Source organism: Electrophorus electricus, chromosome 7 (assembly GCF_013358815.1).
Source record: "Electrophorus electricus isolate fEleEle1 chromosome 7, fEleEle1.pri, whole genome shotgun sequence".
NCBI classification, from domain to species: domain Eukaryota; kingdom Metazoa; phylum Chordata; class Actinopteri; order Gymnotiformes; family Gymnotidae; genus Electrophorus; species Electrophorus electricus.
In genome coordinates, this window is record NC_049541.1 from 5,490,157 (window position 1) to 5,509,155 (window position 18,999).

At 45.9% G+C, this 18,999-nt stretch overlaps 2 protein-coding genes across 2 annotated transcripts; both read left to right on the plus strand.

The window, feature by feature from the left end:
• The first annotated feature begins 308 nt into the window (after nt 1-308).
• On the plus strand, nt 309-11,809 carry cul1a (cullin 1a). Its single transcript, XM_035528055.1, is given in 23 exon segments — nt 309-544; nt 3,520-3,909; nt 4,518-4,695; nt 5,081-5,248; nt 5,354-5,404; nt 5,550-5,640; nt 5,907-6,070; nt 6,243-6,405; nt 6,664-6,794; nt 6,959-7,066; nt 7,439-7,545; nt 7,679-7,727; nt 7,889-8,020; nt 8,279-8,396; nt 8,497-8,573; nt 8,879-9,010; nt 9,377-9,469; nt 9,584-9,631; nt 10,079-10,126; nt 10,129-10,186; nt 10,350-10,456; nt 10,680-10,793; nt 11,030-11,809. Coding segments are annotated over 22 exon segments (2,358 nt in total). The 5' UTR covers nt 309-544; nt 3,520-3,769; the 3' UTR covers nt 11,111-11,809.
• A 969-nt stretch (nt 11,810-12,778) lies between these two features.
• Nucleotides 12,779-18,923, plus strand: mcm6l (MCM6 minichromosome maintenance deficient 6, like). The gene is given in 19 exon segments (XM_027021172.2): nt 12,779-12,889; nt 13,001-13,147; nt 13,289-13,399; nt 13,786-14,035; nt 14,436-14,601; nt 14,691-14,836; nt 15,093-15,243; nt 15,488-15,629; nt 15,726-15,867; nt 15,972-16,043; nt 16,045-16,080; nt 16,496-16,531; nt 16,533-16,652; nt 16,818-16,946; nt 17,162-17,323; nt 17,453-17,561; nt 17,827-17,997; nt 18,388-18,527; nt 18,710-18,923. Coding segments are annotated over 19 exon segments (2,448 nt in total). The 5' UTR covers nt 12,779-12,794; the 3' UTR covers nt 18,833-18,923.
• Nucleotides 18,924-18,999: the final 76 nt, after the last annotated feature.

An 18,999-nucleotide genomic window follows, 5' to 3' on the forward strand; every position in this document is an offset into this window, starting at 1 on the left:
GCAACCCAGTAAAGAACTACGAATGTATGGGCGAGAACCCAGGAATGCTAGAAACGAATATCGGATTTACCACCGTTTAATTGAATAGTTTTATTTCGTAGAATAAAGAAAAAAATAGTCATACAACACATTGATTAGGTCCGTGTGTTATATCCCACTTGTGTCGCCGTCACTGATTTAACATTAATCGCTTAATATGTGTGAGAAAGTGTCCCGTCTGCGAACTGAAACACTAAATCGCTGCATGCCGAGAAAGCGGCAGCAAGAGAAAAGGGCTGCATAGCGGAACATCCACCACCGAACTGTGTTTCCCAGGGAGGTCTTCTGTGAGCACAATCTGACGAAGTGTTATTTTTCCTCTCGATGTAACTGCAGGGTAGCTAGCAGTGGAATCGATAACGAAATCCAGACAGCGTTACACGGGAAGTACATTCTTAGAGGGTTGTTTTTGAATTACGAATTGGAATACTGTCAGAAAACTGTACATTTACTTCCTTTTTTCCTGTTCGTGATCCGAAGTCTGGACGTGCTCTGTTGGACAATGGTAAGACGGCGAACTTAGCTGGCTAGCTTAGCGATCTTGGTTCGGTTAGTTACCCTGGTAGCAAGTTAGCTTGCTATCTTAGCTTAGCTTGTCTTAGCTTAGCTTAGCTAGCTGGTGATTGTGCAGCAAACAATTCAGTGCGACCAGGGGAAGGGGTGAGCTGGTTATCAGAAACGTCCTCAGCTACGACGTCTGTTACAGCTATAACGCGATTTTTCTCGCCGGTATATATTTTTTTTCCTGCCCTGAAAGGTCGTGTGCAGGAAATCTCAAACGGGCTAAAAATAAAAAAATCAGGTTGCTTTTTATAAGGTAGTTGGGCCTCAATACACCCGGCACCGTTGGCTAACATTAGAGTCCTGTAGTTTGTTAGCTTTAGCGGATAAGTAGCTACGCTAACATTAACTAGCTGGCTGGCTAGCGTTTAGGATCGGAAGGCAAGTAACAGTCCTCCCTGGAAAGAGCCAGCAACGCCACGTAACGCGGTGCTGTAAGCTACTTGGTTCACTCTTGTACTAAGAATTGTGTTTCCTAACAGGCTTAATGTTGGCTAGCTGGCTATACTGCGCCAAATAGGCCGTCCTACGCTGCGACGAGCGCCTGACTCATCCCACCGAATGGAGCAAGTTAGCTAAGATAGGTTAATTTAGTATTACCAAACTAAATAAGTAAGTTAATATTTATATACCGATAGCGTTAACATTACCCAACTATCCACAGAGCCAGGCAGCTAGATGGGCATTTGCTTGTATTGTAATAACTGCCATTAAAGTCATTAAAGGTTAATGTCACGTTTTTGTCTATTCTTAATTGTTAATTGATGGTGGTAGCTGGTAGTCGACTGGCGATTATCCGTCGTTGATCACTGATAAACGCTAGTTATTTGGGGGCAGTTGACCAGGCTTTAATAAATGAGCAAAAGAGATAAAGTGGGGTATGTGAGCAGAGTTGATCGTACAGCTGAATGGCGTTTCGTCGCTAGAAGATAACGTGGTGCAGTGCCATCTCTGTTTAATGCTAGGTTATCTAGCTAGCTAACTTAAATACCTGTTTACCGTTATATGTACAATTTTAAGACCCTTATCTGTAATGGGTATTTTGCAGAATTACAGGGCAGTTCCAAACGAGTGCGCCCTGGATTCGTCGTTCGCAAGGTTATTTGCATGAAAGGACTATTTGGGTATGTGGGTATATGGCACGTGTAAAACAATTCCCGCTTCCTTGAGAAGCATTTAAACTCCTTTTGATTTCCACCACCCACCCACCTGAACTGGGCCCCTTGATCTCTCATTGCCCTATTTACTCTGCCATAAAAACGAACAATAACTTCTAATAGTATTAGAATTTGGGGACTGCGTGCGCAAATCTTGTCTTTCAATCAACGGACCTCTGGTGTGCTTCCCAGCAAAGTGATGCGCTTCAATCTAAGGCAGTAAAATTAGGCTGCTTGTTCCATGCAGTGTTCGCATCCATGGCCCAGATTTAGTAGTGTGGTGCTTTGCTGTGACTCCGTTAGGTTCCGCACATGCTGACCATGTCGCCGAGCTTGCCCGACGTGAGAAATGTACGGTTGCGACACCCTTTCCAGGCTCGGAGCACGCCAATGCCTATTTTAAGTTCCCTGCTCCTTGTTCCCTGCTCTCTTAACTGTTGCCATGGATACAAGGAGGGAACCCCGGGAATAGTGCAGCTTCTGTACAGGCTGCAAATGTCTTAGGGAAAACTGCTGTGACTCCTCTTCGATAAGATGACATCAGAAGCAAGGGTGCAGGGCAGGCTGAGTTTGCCTTCTCTCTGGCTTTTTTTTTCCACTGTGGAGGCAAACAATTACTGAGGCCATGTCAGGCCATTCCGTGTCATTCTAGACTCCTGAGGCCACTTGCAGTTTCTTTTTCCGCAAGCGTTGTGCTGGAAAACGGGGCCAGAAGAACGTTTGTGGCGGTGACAGCTTCTCGTGATTAGGATGACACCAAACAACTCCAGTCGCTGCATGTGTCTGACAAGATGGTTCATTTGTAGTTGGTTGAATTGTTTTGAGGGTTTCGTTTTGTGTGTGAAAAATGGCAGAGCGTTGGTGACAAGATAGAAGGCAACAAGAAGAGACCCTCTGTTTGCGTGGAACTGATGATTAAATCCCTGCTTCTTTAAGCCACCTTGCCCCAAAATTTCTGTGGCTCTGAGCATGGCTAGCCTACCATAATGTGCACCGTTTAAGTGTTGTGTGCTGAACCCTGTCTGTGTGGAAATGTGATTGGAGCAGTTACTGTTCATATTCAGAACCAGTGGGCTCTGGAAAAGGGGGCTTCTGGGCTCGTCATGGTGTCACCCTTTTTTGCCCCTTTACTTCCCCTCTGCGTTTGACACACCGATGTTGCCGTCTCGGGCACTGGCCTGTCGCCCTCCACAGAATTTGTCATGCTGAGGGAGACATTTGGGTTTCATGCCACAAGAAAGGCGAGTGGAGGTGGCCATGATTCCGACGCTGCGCTCGGTAAACAGCCAGGGCTTCCTGAAGGATGGGGCTCTCCAGCCCTCTCACGCACACGTTTGCATGGCCTACCTCCCCCCTCTGTTTTTTTAATATAGACCCACGCTTAATCTCGTCCCATATAAAACACCTCACCTGTCTCGCGACTAGTGTCAGAGTAATTTAATCTCCCCTCCATGTAGTGGAGGGAGACTAGGTCAGAGGTTGGTGTTGTATACCTGTATTGTATTTGTACCCAGCCACATTTACAACTCCTGCACTTTTGACTCTTGCTGTTAGTCCCATCCCCCCCTGCCCAAAATTACCATTTGTAGGATTGAGTAATCTCATCTATTCTAGGACGGTTGCCACATCTAAATTTGGTCACACCTAGTGGTATATGATCATATGCAGATGAAATTCTAAGTATAGTTCCAGGCCCTGTTCGTGAGAAATCCGGAGCCGCCTTGGGTGTTTTTGACTCATCCCGTTTCTCTTGTCCGTGAAGGTCTCTTTCCTGACCGTGACCTGAAAGCATCTCCGACGGTCGCCAGGCGCTGTGCCGCGCGGCTCCGAGCCCCTCGCCTTATCTCCGCTCCGCCGCTGCCTCTGCCCGCCGCGCCCTATGGAAGGCTAGCCTCCCGCTGCCTCGTCGAAGAAAGGGGACGCAAGCAGTCAGACAGCCAGGAGGAGCGGGGGGAGGAGGGAGCATCCGACGTGCAGCAGCAGGGCGCCAAGGCGAGGGGCGGGCGGAGACCATGTCGTCCAACCGGAGCCAGAACCCGCACGGGCTTAAGCAGATTGGGCTGGACCAGATCTGGGATGACCTGAGGGCGGGGATCCAGCAGGTGTACACCCGCCAGAGCATGGCTAAGTCGCGCTACATGGAGCTCTACACGTATCCTCAATTCTAGACACCCCCATGTGCATTTGTGTGTGTGTGTGTAGGTCATGTGCTTTTAGCACATGGCTTTAATCAGTGACATGGCATGGTGACAATTCTACTTAGTCTTTATTTTATACTGTGTATTAATAGTAAGAAGGGGAAAAAAGACAGATTGAATCCTTTGGGGATGATGCTAAAGCCTTAATTTGAGCAAGGGCTGCATGATTTAAATATTTATTATTCCAGCACTGGCCTCGTGACTGAAGTCTTATACTCGTAGTTTTAAGAAGCAAAGTATGAGCTGATATTCTAGTGATCAGTGAGATCATGGTTATATTTGGTTAAAAATGAGGTCAAATAAGACTTGGTCATTATATAATAGTACAAAGTATCCAAATTTGGCTTGAAAGAATATTTGAATATTTTGTGAAAATGTATTCGATTTGGCATCAACTTGTATGTTTTGTGTAAACAAACAAATGAGAAGACAGATCGTTGACTGAGCCAATCATTGGACAGGGCGACTGAGAGACTAAGTGTTAATGCCTCCTATCTGATTGGTATTGCACTTGGTTTACTCTGTCTCTGTAGTCTTTAAGGCCTTAATGTCCTGTTTTCAGCCATGTATATAATTACTGCACCAGTGTGCACCAGTCGAACCAGGCCCGCGGGCCGGGCGTCCCTCCACCCAAGCCTTCTAAGAAGGCCCCCACTCCAGGAGGAGCCCAGTTTGTGGGCCTGGAGCTCTACAAGAGACTGAAGGAGTTCCTAAAGAATTACCTGACGAACTTACTAAAGGTATGCTGGTGGTTTTTGCACACCCTTGTTAAGGTCGTAGAATAAACGGTTCCGAAGCGGTTTTATTGCTGACTGTTTAGTTTCAGATGGATTTCTTTGTCTTTGCTTGTTCTTGCATTCATTGGTCTGCTCTGGATTTTCACTCCTTTTCCCCAATGATTTAGCTCATTCGATGTTATTCATAATTTTTTCTGAATGTTGCTTAAAGCGACTTGTGATGTATGACCTCAGTTAACTCTGTTCTCTGTACATGGACTTACTGTACGGCACATTATAGCTTACCTCACGTACAGAATGGATTCTTTACCAGATAGATGAGTGATCTTGGCTTTCTGATAAACAGGTGTGTCTCTGTCTGTCTGTCTGTCTTCCCCCCCCCCCCCAGGACGGCGAGGACCTGATGGACGAGAGCGTTCTGAAGTTCTACACGCAACAGTGGGAGGACTACCGCTTTTCCAGCAAAGTCCTCAACGGTATCTGTGCCTACCTCAACCGCCACTGGGTGCGGCGCGAGTGTGACGAGGGCCGCAAGGGCATCTATGAGATCTACTCGGTAAGGCTCGCTCGGGCTCCCGTCGTGCCCGCGTTCCTCACCTCTGATATTTTCTGCCGCTCCGTGCGCTTGCCAGAGTGTAACGTGGACTTTTGCTCTCTCCAGCTGGCCTTGGTAACGTGGAGAGAGTGCCTGTTCCGACCTCTGAATAAGCAGGTGAGTGTGGTGGTAACAATTTGTTCGCTTGTTTTATTGGACCGGTGATCTAGTAAATACAGCTGAAAGCAGATACTGTGTCCCCAAATGTCGGTCCGTTCCACCACAAGTTTCACAAGCTGGTCTTCTCGTCCAATTGCCGCAGGTTACAAATGCAGTGCTGAAGCTTATTGACAAGGAGCGGAACGGGGAGACCATCAACACCAGACTGATCAGCGGAGTGGTCCAGTCCTACGGTGCGAGCTCGCTTTTCCTTTCGTGCACAGACCAGCATTTCCTTCCTTGTTCACCTCTGAAGGTCGAGGCTTTTGCTCCATAGCAGCCCCACACGCCACTGTACCCGGCAGGCAAGAACACGGAACGGCCGGTACAGCGGCGCCGGGAGCTGCCATGCAGCAAACCATGCGCTGACTGGGTGAGGAAACGCATGAAATGTCCCAGTTGTGTTGAGCCTGCCACCAGCCAATGACACGAGGACTCTTGCCTCTGCTTTGCCGTACAGTCGAGCTGGGTCTGAACGAGGACGACGCCTTCGCCAAGGGCCCCACCCTCTCCGTCTACAAGGAGTACTTCGAGAGCCAGTTCCTGGCCGACACGGAGCGCTTCTACACGAGGGAGAGTACGGAGTTCCTGCAGCAGAACCCCGTCACCGAGTACATGAAAAAGGTGAGGTGCGGAGGAGGTCCAACTTACGAACTTACGAAAATGTGGACTTCCATGACCCCAAAGCCCGAGTCGGGAAGTGAAGGCTTGCCATGCCTGCAACTCCAAAACTATGTTAAAAAAAACATATTTTCGTGTGTGTGTGTGTGTGTGTGTGTGTGTGCGTGCGTGGCAGGCAGAGGCACGTCTGCTGGAAGAGCAGAGGAGGGTCCAGGTCTACCTCCACGAGAGCACGCAGGACGAGCTGGCTAGGAAGTGTGAGCAAGTCCTCATTGAGAAGCACCTAGAGATCTTCCACACAGAATTCCAGAACCTCCTGGATGCAGACAAAAATGAAGGTATTGAGATATAAATGGAGCACTGAATGTGGTCTACTCATACGCTATAAGAAGGGAAATTTACTGTTTGGGCTAATACAGAAACACGAACATGGTTCTTTCCAGGTATTTTGACACATTCCCTCCATAAATAAATCAAATGCAAATTGATTACTTATCAATTTTGACCAGTAAGGTACAACATTTGGATGCGTCTGTTTTGTGACATTGCTAATAGATCATGTATCGCTCAGTATAATTTTTCCTCTCCATCTCCAGATCTTGGTCGCATGTATAACTTGGTGTCACGGATCACCGACGGTTTGGGAGAGCTCAAGAAGCTTCTGGAAACACATATCTACAACCAGGGCCTGGCTGCTATTGAGAAGTGTGGGGAGGCTGCTCTGAACGTGCGTACTGCGAGTCCAGACACTAAAAACACCCACCTCGTCTGTCACCTCAAACATCTTTGATCATAAGCGCTGGGGTTTTTTTTTTATTGTAATTAATTATATTTTCCCCCCCTTTGATGTGTGTAAAAGCATGTATGTATACAATTTGACTTTTAACACAGGACCCCAAAATGTACGTCCAGACAATTTTGGATGTTCATAAGAAATACAACGCTTTGGTGATGTCTGCGTTCAATAACGACGCCGGCTTTGTGGCTGCGCTGGATAAGGTATTCTGTTCATCAGCGCTCCTTCACTTGGTTGTCTCAGCTTGACATAAATGCTTCAGTACTACTATTGTTGTTTAGTTATACATCACCAACAAAGAACTTTAAAAGAGGCCTGATACTAAACTTGCGCTGTTTTTAAAATGCACATCAAATTCACATACAGGCCTAGGACAAATTATTCATGATTAACAGGTTGTGTAAGTATTGGTTATCAGTGGCTTTAGGTACTGACTGGTTTTTAAATGCTTATAACTTGTGATATGAGCTTTTAAGGAAGCAGTGTCTCTAAATGTGTGTGTAGCTGGTTTGTTTGTTATAGGTTCCATAACTTATTCCTGTTGATCAAAGTTGGCACACTGCATTTCTTGACAGGCCTGTGGGCGCTTTATCAACAACAATGCAGTCACCAAGATGGTCCAGTCCTCCAGCAAATCTCCTGAGCTGCTGGCCAGATACTGTGATTCTCTGCTTAAGAAAAGGTGTGTGTGTGTGCGTGCGTGCGTTAACGTGCATCTGAACATGGTGCCACAATTACTCTTTGTGAACGTAAGTATGGCTGGTTGTCCTGTGTTCAGTTTGGAGTGAGTCTGTCAAATGCTTTGTTCCACCCAGCTCCAAGAACCCAGAAGAGGCAGAGCTGGAAGACACACTAAATCAAGTGGTGAGTTTTAGCACTGCACAATAACCACCTTGCTCATCGCTGGAGTACTAAATGTTGAACTTGTCACTGGTTTGACTAATGTATACACTGTCTTGGGTATTATCATCACAGCTGTAGTTAATTTGTAACATTTGAGTTCTCCCTCTTAACTCCTTTGCAAGATGGTGGTCTTTAAGTACATCGAGGACAAAGACGTGTTCCAGAAGTTCTACGCGAAGATGCTGGCCAAGCGCCTAGTGCATCAGAACAGTGCCAGCGATGACGCCGAGGCCAGCATGATCTCCAAGCTGAAGGTTTGGTGTCACGCTTTTACATGCAGTCATGCGATTAAAAATAGATAAGTGTCGGGTGTCCGTGAAATCTCTGCCACTTTAAATCCACCTCTGCCCAAAGAGACACTCGGGAAGTGTTCGACTGAAAGCAGAAAGGTTGTTGTGGGTGCCCCAATCCCCCTTCTGTTGAAGGCTTCTCCCGGTTCCTGCAGCGTTTGAGGGTGAGTCATCGGTTTGCACTGTGAGTAACGGGGCGGCCTGTTGTGTCTCGCCCTGCAGCAAGCGTGCGGCTTCGAATATACGTCCAAGCTGCAGCGCATGTTCCAGGACATCGGCGTAAGCAAAGACCTGAACGAGCAGTTCAAGAAGCACCTCACCAACTCGGAACCCTTGGACCGTACGTACGCTCGCAGCTGCGCTGCCGACATCTGGCCTCCCGTTCCAAACATTGGCAGGGCCTCTTGGCCGATCGCTCACGCGGTGTCTCTCTTCCACAGTGGACTTCAGTATCCAGGTGCTGAGTTCCGGTTCCTGGCCTTTCCAGCAGTCCTGCACTTTTGCTCTACCTTCTGAGGTACGGCACACAGCATGGCGTGCGTGGGGGGAGCAGATATGGGCAGACTGCCACGAACGGCATGATATGGTTTAAAATCTCGTTCTCGGGTTCATTTCCTCAACTTCTGGGGGCTTCCCTTCTGGGTGGCATATAGTACCTTTTAGTAATCCGCATCTCTTACCAGAGATGTTTCTCGTACTACTAAGGCTTTTCAAAGTCATTTTCAAATAATGTCTCTTGCTAAGGAACCTGGTTTTTTTTCAGGGCTGTTGTATTTTCTCATTTTTTTTCTCTCTCCCTCCCACACACACACACACACACAGTTGGAGAGGAGCTACCAAAGGTTCACAGCCTTCTATGCCAGCAGACACAGTGGCCGCAAGCTCACCTGGCTCTACCACCTGTCCAAAGGAGAGCTGGTCACCAACTGCTTCAAGAACAGATACACCCTGCAGGTAGGACGCCCTGTCGGCTCCTGTCAGGATGGCCGTGCGTGGACAGAGGGAAGACGCGGCATCAGGCCTTCACTGCTGCAGAAACCAGGCTGCAGATGGCCTGATCGACGGGGCATCCCGTCAGCCCGCGTGGGATGTGCGAAAAAACTCAAGCGTGTGCCCATTCAAAAAGGACCGTCGGCTCAGGCGCCACACTTTCCAAATCCGACCATAAGTGCAGCTCACAAGCCGAGAGGATTTCAGTTCGTTTTCCTTCTGAATACTACTGCTGCTACTACTACACAGGCTAATGTTGCTAACAAGTAGTGGAAATCGGTAGTCCCGAGACTAAGTGACGAGGTTTGGAAAATGCTTCTCTGCCTGCAGGCCTCCACGTTCCAGATGGCTATCCTGCTCCAGTACAACACTGAGGACTCGTACACCGTCCAGCAGCTGACTGACAGCACGCAGATCAAAATCGTAAGCAGAAGTGATCAGACACACCAGATAACATGACAGTGATGTTTACGTTCTTGTTTATGATTAAAATATAATTCTGAGGCACTGTAATGACACTGTGTGCTTTTCTTGCAGGACATTTTGGTGCAGGTTCTTCAGATTTTATTGAAATCCAAATTGCTGGCAAGTAAAATTTTACCTTCGAATTCCATTAATGGGACAATTCATGCACCTATATTAATGTTGCTCATCATAACTAAAACAGCACTACACAATATAGACAAAATAAAACACAAAACTGATTATATATTCTGCCATTTGATATATTTTGCAACACATTAAATTCATAAGGCGACATTTAAAGACCATTCAGCAATGTTTTGACCAAAATTATTATTGCCAAGGCCAGTTCTGCTGTAACAAAGAACAATAATCTTCTGTGCAACTCCAGCCTGAAGGTGTTCACTACCTGTGCACCTGGCTTTATTTGCATAACTCCTTTGCGTATGTTTTTGTTCGGTAATTAGCAACACTAGCATTTATGAGTGAGGTCTCCCTTTAAGCAACAGAAAAGCACCACAAACCTGTTGCACCTTTACTGCGTGCTGAAGCTGTGCTGTTTCGCCGCAGGTCCTGGAGGATGAGAACGCCAACGTGGACGAGGTTGGAGTTCAAACCGGACAACGCTCATCAAGCTCTACCTGGGTTATAAGAAGTAAGGGTTCCCATAACACACGAGTGTCTCATGCCCTTTGCTTGACGTTTTATTGGAATTTGAAGCAAAACTGCCCGTATTCTACTTGTGAAAATGACCTCCTAGCCAACTGACACATTTATGTTGATCGTATGTAGCTGAAGTGCTGAATGTTGTCTAACCACGTGACCTCTGACCATTGCACAGTAAAAAAGCTGCGAGTAAAACATCAATGTGCAATGAAGACAGAACAGAAGCAGGAACAGGAAACCACTCACAAAAACATCGAGGAAGACAGGAAGCTCTTGATCCAGGTGAGCGCTCACCGCAGCGTACCGAGAAGCTGCTCTGCCCCCTCATCCATCTGCCTGGCTCTACGCCAAAAACAAGTTGCTGATAGGCATAACTTATTTCCTCCATGCCTAACACACTCACCCTCGTGTAAGTGCATCAGATGGCAAAGCGTGTCAGGGGTGTAGGCATGTTGAGGTGTTAGTAATTCCAGGCTGCTCACACCCTCGTTGCACTTCCTGTTAGGCGGCAATCGTGCGAATCATGAAGATGAGGAAGATGCTGAAGCACCAGCAGCTCTTGGCCGAGGTCCTCAACCAGCTCTCCTCCAGGTTCAAGCCTCGAGTCCCTGTCATCAAGGTAAAGAAGGCCTGCAGTACATTTCTGTCCTCTGTTCCAACAACTATCAGCGCGCTTGTCGCGGTATAGACGGCCCTGTGAGTTCGTTAACTCTCCCCCGTACTGTGCTGTGTGGCAGGGGTGGAGTTTCCAGTAAGTTTGGATGGTCCAAAAAAATTAAACGTGCACACACACGCCACCTAAAGGCACAGAATAGGATGATGCGACTGATCAGAACGCTGCCTTTTCTGTTCCAGAAATGCATCGACATTCTCATCGAGAAGGAGTACCTGGAAAGAGTGGATGGCGAGAAAGACACCTACAGTTACTTGGCCTAAACTTTGTTTGTTTTTGTTTGTTTGTTTTTGCTCCCCTACCCATCTCACTCGCTCTCTTTTTAAGTTGTCTCTTACATAATAAACATCATTCCTTTTGACGTTCGGCCTATGTTGTTGGGAATGTACGGCTGCAGGAGAAAAAAAATATTTAAAAAAGACATGGAAGAGCAGAGAGAGAGAGCGCATTTGTGTGTGTAAATGACTGTAGCAAGCGTCTGCTGGGCTGGACTTCCCTTTAAACCACCACGGGTGTGTTGGAGCAGTTCGCTACACCCCGCGGCGCACGGACTTCAGCACTGTAAATAAACCGTGGATGGAAACCTACTACCTTTTTTAATCTTGCGAAAAGCTATTACCGAGAAACCCAGCGAGAAAATCCCCTTCGTGCTAGGGTTTGCATGCAACTCCCTATCTGCATTTAAACAAGCAAGAGAATCCCGAACAACCTGAAAAGATAAGGCATTACTAGATGATCTAGGAGCGCTGCCGCGTCGGGGAGCGGCAGGGATGCCAGGACGTTGTTTAACGCGGGAGGAAGAACGTGCAATTTTAGCTGCACATCCAGGAGAAGAATGTGTGTTTGGCCAGGTCGTTAGATGTGTGCTCGACAACATTACCTGCTATCAGAAAACCATTTGTATACTGTGGTTCACTTTTTTAAATGTGGGGTAAATAAAAATTAAACGTTTCGTATGCCTTCTCGTGCTCTGATGTCATTGGGTTTGCTGGGTGGGTGTGTGAGAGATTAGGTTGACAGACAGGAAGGAGGCACTAGACTACGAAGCAAATCGCATGAGATCAAAATCAGATTATGAACATTTTAGATTTAAGAATTATACCTTTTTTTTCCAATTGGATATTTTTAGGTCGCAGAAAATGGCCAATTTCCTGGAAAAATGGGATATCTCATCACCCTAATGTGAACTGATTTAGCAACACCTGAGTGTGCAGATAGTATATAAAACTAATTTATCATTTCTACCGTCTGTAGAAAAACATGGGCTATTTTCACATCGGGGAGTTGCTTTGGGAGCCGTATCTCAACAGCGTATTAAAATAAAGATCATTGTTAATTGCTACAACCAGTATCACATTACTCTCATTTAACCTTAGTCTTAAAGGAACAATAAAAGTTTTTCCGACAACATTTTTTCTATAAAGTGCGGCTCAGGTGAGATGAAGAATCAAATTGCTTTATAGTCCTCAAATTAGCCAATTTATGCTGCATAGGGCACATGGAGGCGGACATGTTTGAAAAAGATTTAGTACAGAATCTGACACAAACAAGTAACTAGGTGTTAGTATATTGGCTGCTTCATAACGTGAAAAAAATGGAAGTATTACGATTCTTTTGGGGCCCTGTATTTTATAGTGAAACCTCGGCGAACAGTCAGAAAACAAGAATGGAAGCTGTTTAGAGGATCATGGTATCAGGTGTTTTAGTAACGCGTTTCATTTTTACTCAGAAAGGACATCCACGGAATATTACCCAGTGGATCTTGTGTCAAACCTGCATTTAGAAGCGCAAAATGATGTCCTGTGGCGTTCCTTCTTGAAGAAAGTATGAAGTCCGTAGCCAATCAGGCAACATCACGTCCCACCTGTACATTTTTAATTTAATTTTTTCACCTGTCCTCCAGCGCTGAGTGACTCCAGCGGCTGACCAGCTCTTCTCCTTCTGGACATGGAACCTGCCACAGTGGCCACCGCTGCAGGAGGGCAACTACGTGATGACCTTGCCGAGAAATGTCAAAAATTATTTCTCGAATTCTTAGAGGAGTAAGTCGAGTCCCCCCCCCGTGTGGTTTTGTGTTCGAAACGCTTTTTAATGGGCTACAGAAGCGAACGCTAAAACAACGTAATCCATAGACATTTGTTGTGACTATTTAGGTTTCAGGATAAAAACGGCGAGCAGTTGTATTTACCTGAGGCCCAAGAGCTTATCAGGCCGGAAAGAAACACACTGACTGTAAGCTTCGCCAATATTGAACATTATAATCAGCAACTTGCAACCACTATTCAAGAGGAATTCTACAGGTAGGCCTGTGTATATTCTGGAACTTTTGCCCACCACCTGCATAAAAAATAAATTAATTAAATCACATTTTCTGTTGCGCCGATGGGAGCGTTTATACTACTGAGCGTCTACAACAGTCTCGATTATGTCTTTCTCTTCAGGGTATATCCATTTCTTAATAGAGCAGTGCGCCACTTTGCCCGTGACCAGGGCAATATCCCACCCTCTAAAGAATTCTACGTGGCTTTTTCTGACTTTCCGTCCAGACAAAAGTAAGCATTTACCTTCCGGATTGTTCAGTTTCTCAGACCAAGATTACTCCTAAGCCTACAGTTAAAAGGACTTTCAGTGGTGAATCGTCAGGAAACTCGGCCTTGGATTGTGAATGAGTTCAAGAACGCGATTGGTGCATGTTATAAAGAAACTTTAAAATATTTATCTCCAACTGGTATGCATTATCTACAGTCCTCAATTATTCGAGATCTTGGCAGAGGCACTTCCCTGGACAAGTAAACGTTGTAAGTGCAAATAGGAGACGAAGAAATCGGGATATTTCAACACGATTGATTGTTTTATCCGAGTGACTTTGACATCTTTATCGTTTTTATTGTGGTTTATGAGCGTAAAGTCCATATGAGCGTTTTTCCTCTCTGTCCAGGATCCGGGAGCTGTCCACGGCGCGTATCGGCACTCTGCTGCGCATTAGCGGGCAGGTGGTGCGCACGCACCCCGTGCACCCGGAGCTGGTGAGCGGAACGTTCCTTTGCCTGGACTGTCAGTCTGTGATCAAGGACGTGGAGCAGCAGTTTAAGTACACGCAGCCCACCATCTGCAAGAACCCCGTGTGCGCCAACCGACGCAGGTTCATGCTGGACACCAACAAGTCACGCTTCGTCGACTTCCAGAAGGTAACCGGAGTAACTGTTTAAAGTACAGTAACCCATACTGAACCTTTTTATGTATAGTGCTTTTGTTTAACAATGCAATCATAAAATATGAATAAAACCCACAAAGAAAGGAGACAACAGAAAAAGGGCACTGTTAGTTTAAAATGGCAAGAACAAGTAAACTTTTGCATTAGTTGTAATTAACCCAGGCTAGTCTGAGTGATTCCTGGCTCAACACAACCTTTAATATGGCCTTCTTACTTGCATTCAAAAAAGCCATCAATAAACATCTCTGTTGTGCATTAAAAGTAAATTGGGAATTGGGAGCATACTTTCTTAGAGGTTTGCATACCATGTAACACTTGAGCGCACTCTCTCTCTCACACGCAAGGTGTGTGTGTGTTCATTTGCGCTCTCTCAGGTGCGCATCCAGGAGACGCAGACGGAGCTGCCGCGAGGTGCCATCCCGCGCAGTGTGGAGGTGATCCTGAGGGCAGAGGCCGTGGAGATGGCACAGGCTGGAGACCGCTGCGATTTCACCGGGACCCTCATTGTGGTCCCTGATGTGTCTGCCCTTGCTCTCTCTGGTGTGGACCATAATGCTCTTAAGTGTTAACTATTATAATGTTCCAACAGATGTTTGCAGAAAATCCTTATCATGCGTGTGGTCCCCCAGGCACCAGGGCTGAAACCAGCAGCAGAGTGACAGGAAAGGAGGGCTTTGACACAGATGGGATCCAGGGCCTAAAGGCTTTGGGTGTCCGTGAGCTATCCTATAGGCTGGCTTTTCTCGCCAATCACGTTGCACCCACAAACCCCAGGGTGAGCGCAAGTGATCACTGTAGAATCCTCAACCAAACTAACCTGGGCTTCCTATAAAGTACTGTCGTACAGAATTAACTGTTGCATTTCCCACATTCGTGACTATTCACCTATGTGTTGGAGTACCGTTATCAGATGTTAATCATCTTGGTGTAGGGCCATGTTAAGGTTGTCTTTGTGTTTATGGAAATTCAGACAAAAGCACACAGCGCTAATGGTGTTTTAGACCACCATTTCATGGACTTATTTTGTTCAGTTTGGAGGCAAGGATCTACGTCTGGAGGATCATACAGCAGAAAGCGTGAAGAACCAGATGACCGTGCAGGAGTGGGAGAAGGTGTTTGAGATGAGCCAGGACAAGAACCTTTACCATAATCTCTGCACCAGCCTCTTCCCCACCATCCACGGTGGGCTCTAGGACTCGGTCTGTGTGTCTGCGTCTCTTTAGTGCTGGAGTTTCCACTCCCTTTTAATCCTATTTTTTTGTAGCTACTCTGTAGAAACTACCCCTGAACCCCTAACAAACCTAAGATGTAGATTTTCTTAAGGATGGAACTCAATCATAAATCTCCCAGACACATCCGAGTTCTGTTGAATGTATGGAGATGTATTTAGGATTTTCCACTTGATGACTGAGGTAACTGCCAACAGGAAATGATGAAATCAAGCGTGGAATTTTGCTCATGCTGTTCGGTGGTGTCGCCAAAACGACTATGGAGGGGACGTCTCTGAGAGGAGACATCAACGTTTGCATTGTTGGAGACCCCAGTACTTCCAAAAGCCAGTTTCTCAAGTAAGAGTAATGGACAACTGTGTGCAATTGTTAAGAATGTGAGGGAGCTTTAAACTGCTTCAATGAAACTACATATTTGTGTGCTGTATTCCCCAGGCATGTTGAGGACTTTGTCCCCAGGGCGGTGTACACCAGCGGGAAGGCCAGCAGCGCTGCAGGTCTCACGGCCGCTGTGGTCAAGGACGAGGAGTCTCATGAGTTTGTCATCGAGGCCGGCGCCCTCATGCTGGCTGACAATGTAAGCAGCCAGCACTTATGGATTTTGGGGGGTTTCTTCACCTTTTGGTGCCTGTGTATCTGCTTTTTCTGGGGTGTTCTGAAGCATAAATGACTTCTCTTCAGGGTGTGTGCTGTATTGATGAGTTTGACAAGATGGACCTGAAAGATCAAGTGGCCATCCATGAAGCCATGGAGGCAGCAGACCATCTCCATCACCAAGGCTGGGGTCAAGGTATGGCATTGTCTTAGCATCCCTGAAGATCAAGGAAATGCTTTGGGAAGATCCAGGAAAACAACCTGTTGGGCACAGATGTCTAAAGCAGCACTCTCCTTTGACTGCTGGCATGACTTGCTAACGAGTTGTTCTAAGCAAGGAAAATTGCAATGTTTGTGCTATGACGATACAAAATTGAAGCCCAAGTGCCTTATTCTAGACTGTTTTCTGGTGTTTGTTTAATGTCCCAATCTGGAATGACATTTTTAATGCTGTAAGAGCAGGCAGACATGCAGTATGTTAAGTTGCTATCCACTTTTGTTTTATTGCTCATTTGCTGCAGTCACCTCAGACTTTGGGAAGATGACAATTGTCAATTTATTGTGCAAGCAACAGTGCTAACATTTTCGTTCTTGCATCTGTACATATTCAGGCTACTCTGAATGCCCGCACCTCTATCTTGGCAGCCAGCCAATCCCATTGATGGTAGGTACAACCGTTCCAAGTCCCTGAAGCAGAATGTCAACATGTCTGCCCCCATCATGTCCAGGTTTGACCTCTTCTTCATTGTGGTGGATGAGTGTAATGAGGTGAGCTTAACTCCTCTCATGGCTTTGCCAAAGGGCTGTCTGCAGTACCTCTATGGGGTATGTTCCTGGTGTCTTAAACTGCGCGTTCAAGATTAGTTTGGATCTGAATGCATCAAGTTACCCTTTATTTTGAGTGAGTAATATGTATGTTTCTTTAATTGTCAGGTGACAGATTATGCCATAGCCAGGCGAATTGTAGACCTCCATGCCAGAAACATGGAGTCAGTAGAACGGGTCTATGCTGCAGAAGACATCCAGAGATACATAATATTTGCCCGGCAATTTCAGCCAAAGGTGAGAGGGAATCTACTCAACAGAATTTATTTATTTATTTTTAATCTTTTTTTTTTTCTGTAAACAATTCATTACAATATAACATTATGCATTTACCCACCAAATTTGAACATTCCGTGTTCATCACAAGTTCACAGTACACATTCCCATCAGTTGGGATGTACGTGTATACTGTCTAGTCTTACCCGTATTACCCCATGTACATATTGCCCTAGATCACCCCAGAGGCGCAGGATTTTGTGGTGGAGCAGTATAAGCGGCTACGTCAGAGAGATGCAGGTGGCAACACTAAATCAGCCTGGCGAATCACTGTGCGGCAGCTGGAGAGCATGCTCCGCCTCTCAGAGGCAATGGCCCGCCTCTATTGCTCCGATGAGGTCAGAGAAGCTCCTGCCAATCTCTTCATACATTGGGGAGAAATTCAGCATTTTAAACTGGGATTATAAATTACTTAACAGGGTTGTTGGATACTAATGCACCCTGTGGAAATGCACCCCTCTCCCCAGGTTCAACCCAAACATGTGAAGGAAGCATTTCGTCTTCTAAATAAGTCCATTATTCGTGTTGATTCCCCTGATATCAACTTTGAACAAGACAACAATGAGGATATGACTGGTAATGGTATCTGCAATTATTACTACATATAAAAACAAAATGAATTCATTGCCTTCACACAATGGGCAACAGTAGAACACATGGGTAACACCAATCACTGAACTTGCCTAATGAATGATCATTTCTCCTTGAGTATTGATGCACCGGTCATTCATTTTCACCTTGAAAAAGGCACTTCAGTGGAAGAATGAAATCAAAGCTATTTCCAAGTGGATGAAGGGCCCCATAAGTGGTGTATGCTGAAGCCCTGGCCATTTCTCTCCAGATTGGAACGAGCCATTGGCTGGCAACGTGGCGGGCCAGAACGGGGTCGCCGCTGGGTCGGCGGAGCCAGGGAGTAAGCTGGCAACGGCCAGGCCGGCCCTCCGCATGTCCTTCGCAGAGTACCGCTGCCTCTCCAATCTGCTGGTGCTTCACATGCAGAAAATGGAGCAGCGTGAGTATTGCTGCCCTGTATTAAACCCCCATTCCATCTTTGGAGATTAGTTGCGCTGCTAGATTTTTAACCTGTTTTCCAGGTCAAACAACCAGCTTATCAAGGATCACGTTTCATTAATTAAAAAACAGGTTTCTCGCCACAGATTAATCCTGGTCCTGGACTTAGTCGGAATGTCTGTGGGGGAATTTACCATTTTAAATGTATGAGTAATCTAAAAAGAATGTACAGTATGTTTGGAACTGGCAAAAGTGGATTGAAACACCATCGCTCTAATCATGTCAATATTCAAGACTTGAACTCTTTTTTAAACTTAAGCTCAATTACAACAACTTTATTTAAAAAAAAAAAAGGTTTTTTTTTGGTTGGTTTATTTTCTATTGTTCCTAGTGGATGAGGAGTCCTCTGTAACGAAGAGTGAGCTCATCAACTGGTACTTGAAGGAAATTGAGAATGAGATCGAGTCAGAGGCTGAACTCATTGCCAGGAAGAATCTTATTGAGAAAGTATTGCACAGATTGATCCATTATGTGAGTATGCTAATACTTGATGAACTAATGCATTTCATTTTGAAAAGAGACCAGGAAATGCTTTTCTGACTCTAAGGATTTCGGTGAGTGGTTGTGTGTGGGGTTGTTTGTTTGTTTTAATATAACCATATTCAGCTGGATCTTGGTGACTAGTTGTAATTACCCCCTCCTCTTTCCTCCAGGACCATGTCATCATAGAGTTGACAAAAACAGGCCTGAAGAAAGTTACTGATGAGGAAGAGGAGCCCATTGTGGAGGAAGACCCCTTCCTAGTGGTCAATCCTAATTACGTATTGGAAGACTAGAGGAGTTTGTTTATGGTCTTTTTCACCTAGGGTTTGCTATGTTTGTTGTATGGTTTGTACAGTATTTATGAAAATAAACTTCTGAAATGTTGGCTACTTTTGTACTGTTGTATACACAAGATGGCGCAATTTCCGTGCGTCCGGACGTAGATGTGCAGGGATTCTTG